General features: G+C 31.9%; 2 protein-coding genes across 2 annotated transcripts; both read right to left on the bottom strand.

Annotated features, from left to right (window-relative positions):
- Positions 1 to 3,395: 3,395 nt before the first annotated feature.
- EIN_402740 (hypothetical protein) lies at positions 3,396 to 3,881 on the bottom strand (the record flags this gene model as incomplete). The annotated part of the gene is made up of 1 exon (XM_004256703.1): positions 3,396 to 3,881. One exon carries the CDS (start codon positions 3,879 to 3,881, stop codon positions 3,396 to 3,398), a length of 486 nt encoding a protein of 161 aa, XP_004256751.1.
- An 815-nt stretch (positions 3,882 to 4,696) lies between these two features.
- EIN_402730 (hypothetical protein) lies at positions 4,697 to 5,047 on the bottom strand (the record flags this gene model as incomplete). The annotated part of the gene is made up of 1 exon (XM_004256702.1): positions 4,697 to 5,047. A coding segment is annotated over one exon (351 nt), but the record flags the coding sequence as incomplete, so codon positions are not given.
- Between the last annotated feature and the right edge of the window lie 47 nt (positions 5,048 to 5,094).

The following is a 5,094-nucleotide window of genomic DNA, read 5'->3' as shown; positions in this document are numbered from 1 at the left end:
ATCAAAGTCTTCGCCACCAAGGTGTGTGTTGCCGTTTGTTGCCTTCACTTCAAAGACTCCATCGTCAATAGCAAGAAGTGAGACATCAAACGTTCCACCACCGAGATCAAAGATCAAGACGTTCTTTTCTCTCTCTGTCTTCTTGTCAAGTCCATATGCTATTGCTGCTGCTGTTGGCTCATTGATGATTCTGAGCACATTGATGCCTGCTATTGTGCCTGCATCCTTTGTTGCTTGTCGCTGCGAGTCATTGAAATAGGCTGGACATGTGATGACTGCGTTGTTGACTTTCCCACCAACAAACGCCTCTGCTGTCTCCTTCATCTTTGTCAGCACCATCGAACTGATCTCCTCTGGTGTGAACTTCTTAGTCTCTCCCTTGTACTCCACCTGAATCAATGGCTTGTCATTGCCATCATTGACAACAGTGAATGACCAGTGCTTCATATCCTCTTGTATTGCTGGATCACTGAATCGTCTTCCAATCAGTCTCTTTGCATCAAAGACTGTATTCTTCACATTCATCGCAATCTGGTTCTTTGCTGCATCACCAATCAGCCTCTCACTGTCCGTGAAGGCAACATACGATGGCGTTGTTCTGTTGCCCTGATCATTTGCAATGATCTCAACTCTGTCGTTTTGCCAGATACCGACACAGGAGTATGTTGTCCCAAGGTCAATACCAACTGCGGTTCCTTTGTTTGCACTCATTTGATGAATTATTCAAAATCCAACACCATTTTATACGTCTTGCCGCCACGTCTCAGTTATTATTGTCAAACACTCAATTGCATCTCCCGCATCTGTGGCTTCATTTTGTCTGCAAACCCATTTTCAATTTCAAAATGTGGTGTTGACGTGGAAGACACGTCATTTCTATTTTTGGCAACACTTCTTTGATTTTTTATTTTTTATTATAAATAGTATATAGTATAGTTAAAACAAACCATTTTAAAAACAAATGAATCAAATAAATCAAGAGAAAACAAGTAAATACGAGTCAAAAGTCAGTCTATTTACTTTCTTAATTCAATACATAATTACTTTGTTACTTAATCAACACACATACAAAATAAATTGAACATAAATTCGAATCAGCCAAGTCTGTTATGAAATCATAGTTTGAAACACTATAATAAATCGACTTATTTCCATTGTAATGGTTCTGGTTATTAAACTTTATGTTGATGGTTTATTACAATAACGTATTAAGCAATATTTTATGTTTTAAACATTGTGTTTTATCGAACTAAACATGGTAATTATGAATTATTTTAAAACAATTAAAACCAAAACCATAAGAAGCCAAGTGAGTTATAACACGAAGAAAAGCATGAGAGCAATCAGAGCAAACAATTGTGGAACGCCGTTAGATGAGGTGTGTTTCTGTGATGACGTCTCAATGTCAGATGAAGTTGTGTTTTGTTGAGACGCATCATCAATTTCAGTTGATTTTTGTGATGACATGGCAGTGTCTTGGTGTTCAGAAGCACTTTTTTGTTCCAACACATCAACGGTGTTGAGTGGAAGAGCAGCTCTGTGTTCAACAATATTAGCAAGTGTTGTTGCAATCAGTAATATAACTAACATTCTTTGTTTGTGGAGTGTTTCATTATCTTTAAATATATTCACTCAACTTTTCGTGTCACTTTATCACAACCAAAAAGCTTTTTTATTCAAGTTGTTTTGAAGAAAGCAATGAGATTACAACAATGTTGTTCATTTGTGTTGAGCAAATAACGAAATGTAATTCAATAATTTTTGAACAAAATGAAGAATAGGGAATTTGTTGATATAATTGATTTAAATAAGTCTAAAAAACGGGAGTGTTGAAATGATTTCGTACTTTTTACACAAAATAACAAATGCCAACGAAATGTGATTGATTCCTGTGAATATCCAAAGTCGGATGTTGTTATTACAAATGTGAATTGTGTGACTTTTTTTACATTCATTGGTTGACAGAATCGCACTATATCATTTTAAATCAATAATATCATTTATTTACAAGTAAACGCTATTGCTTTGTTTTGGAAAGTTGAGTGTAAGTATATAAAGATAACAAAACACTCCACAAACAAAGAATGTTAGTTATATTACTGATTGCAACAACACTTGCTAATATTGTTGAACACAGAGCTGCTCTTCCACTCAACACCGTTGATGTGTTGGAACAAAAAAGTGCTTCTGAACACCAAGACACTGCCATGTCATCACAAAAATCAACTGAAATTGATGATGCTTCTCAACAAAACACAACTTCATCTGACATTGAGACGTCATCACAGAAACACACCTCATCTAACGGCGTTCCACAATTGTTTGCTCTGATTGCTCTCATGCTTTTCTTCGTGTTATAACTCACTTGGCTTCTTATTATTTTCATTACTTAATTTTTTAACATTTTTAATAATTAATTAGAGTCAGTCTTTTAACGTTATCTGGTCTCAAAAGCTATCTGGTGGACAAAAAATAGCTTTAATTTTGTCTAAAATCGGGCATTAGGTAAAGCGTGAAAAAACTCGAAACAGTTGGGATTGCCTTCTGAAATATTCCATTCTTTATGGTTCAAAAGGTACCATATAACGTTTGAGACCAAATAACGTTTTAATACTGACTGTAATTATAATTTTTTTATTCATTATAACAAAGTTAAGAATAACAATACTGTGTTGTAATGTTAATGTGGTGTTTTAAAATTCAAAAATATAAAAAATGGATAACAATCCCCATAATACTACATATATCATTAACCAAAAGATATAACAATATTTTAAAAATTGAGATTGTAAATAAATAAGTCTTAGATATATGAATAAGATGAAAATATTATTTACAAGAAGAAAACACCTTGTTAAGTCAGTTTTCATAAAGTTGACCATGTTGGGTGTTAATATTATCTTTTTTTCATAAAAAAAACATTTTAAGAATATTAAAATAAAATCAAAACATTTATTTCAAGTTCTTCTTGGAATGTTATTTATTGAAAATTATTTCTAGTATAATTATAATACTTTTATAGTATTAGTTATATATAACTATATAATTATTAAACTTTAATAGAAATATTTTATTTTATTTTTTTAATTATTAGAAAAAAATTATTTTATTATCTATTTTTAAAACAATTGTATAAGAGCAATAATAGTATTAATAATAGTAGTATTACACATTTTAAACTTCAAATCCCATATTGTTTATTTTTCATATTAGAAATGACACGTGGGTTCATTTATTTAAAATTGTTATTGTTTGTGCAAAAATTAAGTAGAAAAAACAACGAAATCCCAACAATTGTTAATTGAAACACCTTTTTCTTAATTTTTAATAATATTTTCTGATGATCGTGACATGAAGAAGAAAACAAGACATATTAGATTACAATTAGAATACAATCACAGCTGCTTTTTAATCGCCTTAGTCACAGAAAACAGCTTTTGTTCGACGAATTCAAGGGGAACTTCTTTACTTGGATCAAAGTGAGTTAACATGAATTCGTAAACTGTTTTAGTAAGACTAGCATGTTTGTCCTGTGTCCACTTAAAATTGCCGGCCTTGACTTGTTTCAAGATGGTGTGGAAAGACGAACGTGTATTATTGACTTTGTCTCTGATTTGTGTTGGAGTTTTGTTGATGCCCAATTCATTGTTCATATCTTCTGTGCATTTCTGATGGAATACATGCAATGAAGTGGATTTTCTCTCCTTGATTTGCCATTTTCTATATTTAAGCATGACATACATAGTACTTAAATCGGTCCACTCTCGAGTGATTTTACTCTCTTTACTTTCCGATATTTCAGCAGATCCCATAACAGTAAGGTCGAAGTAGACCTTGTAGAATGAAGGACATGATGGTTTGAAGACACTCAGTGTTTGCATTTTATAAAAAGTTTGTTCAAGTTCACTATATATACCCTTAAAGTTCGCTCATATTTGTTGACATTTTTTATTCTTTTGAATAAAATAGAACCCTCTGATTTGAGTCTATTCTAATTAAATAAAAATAGGGTGGTTTGCTTCGCTTTGATTTTTTGGAAGCAAAGAAGTTTTACTTCTTTTTATTATTCATTTTACTATATTATTCCATTCGAAACAGACTATTATTCTAACCTCGAATTTGTGCTTCCAAGTTTGAACTATTTTGCATTCGTTCCAAAAAAAATCGTAAAACTTATTTTTCCTTTCATCTGCTTTTCAAATCGGTGTTTATTAATTCATTTATAATTATTTTTACTAATATTTATAGATTTTATTTTGTTTCCTTAAATAATCCAATTCTTTTTTAATAAATAAATCTCCCCTCAAACATTTTTATTTCGCTTTTTTCTCTGTTGTGAATTGATTAATTCCCGTTTTTTCCGATATTATTTCGAAATATTCTTCGTAATTCAACGAAACCTAAAACTACAGAATTATAGTTTTTGAAACCAGTTATTGTCCCAAACTGTTTTTTTTCTATAATTATTCTGCACTTTTGTTTTTTTTTTGACTTTTTTTCTCTTGAAAAACACTAAAACTGCTTTTTTAATAAATTTGAAAACTATCCCCAAAACAGGAATCCAAAAAAGTTTGCAAACTGCCAAAACTATATTTAATTACATTTAAAACCATATCATATGACACAAGTGTTGTAAGACATGAATATCAACTCGTAACGCTGAATTATAAAAGAACTACAAAAATGAACTTGAGAATTAGTTCTTATTCTCCATCTTATCAAGGAAATAATTGAAAAGGTCTTCATGGAGGAAGTTTTTAATTTCCTCGTTTCTCATTTTGAGGTACATAACACTCTCGACGGCTTCTTTGTATTCCCCAAATTTCTCGTCGGCAAGGAGTCGATCGACGTCATCGACAATAACAAGAACAACGCTTTTCGCCTCTTTCACGCAATCGTCTGCTCGACTTAAGAGCACAGAACTCTTCACCCCATTTCGATTCAGTCTTTCATTATTATTGATCAATGCTTGGGAGAACATAATCCACGAATTGGCTACTTCACAGACTTCTTTGAGTCCCACCATCTCAAGTTGACTTAAGTATTCCTCAAAGTGAGTCACCATCTCGAAGACATAAGTCACTGCAAATCAAC

The sequence above is a fragment of the Entamoeba invadens genome, assembly GCF_000330505.1.
Source record: "Entamoeba invadens IP1 unplaced genomic scaffold scaff_1105074726033, whole genome shotgun sequence".
Taxonomy (NCBI): Eukaryota; Evosea; order Mastigamoebida; family Endamoebidae; genus Entamoeba; species Entamoeba invadens.
This window is presented reverse-complemented; position numbering and strand designations above follow the sequence as displayed.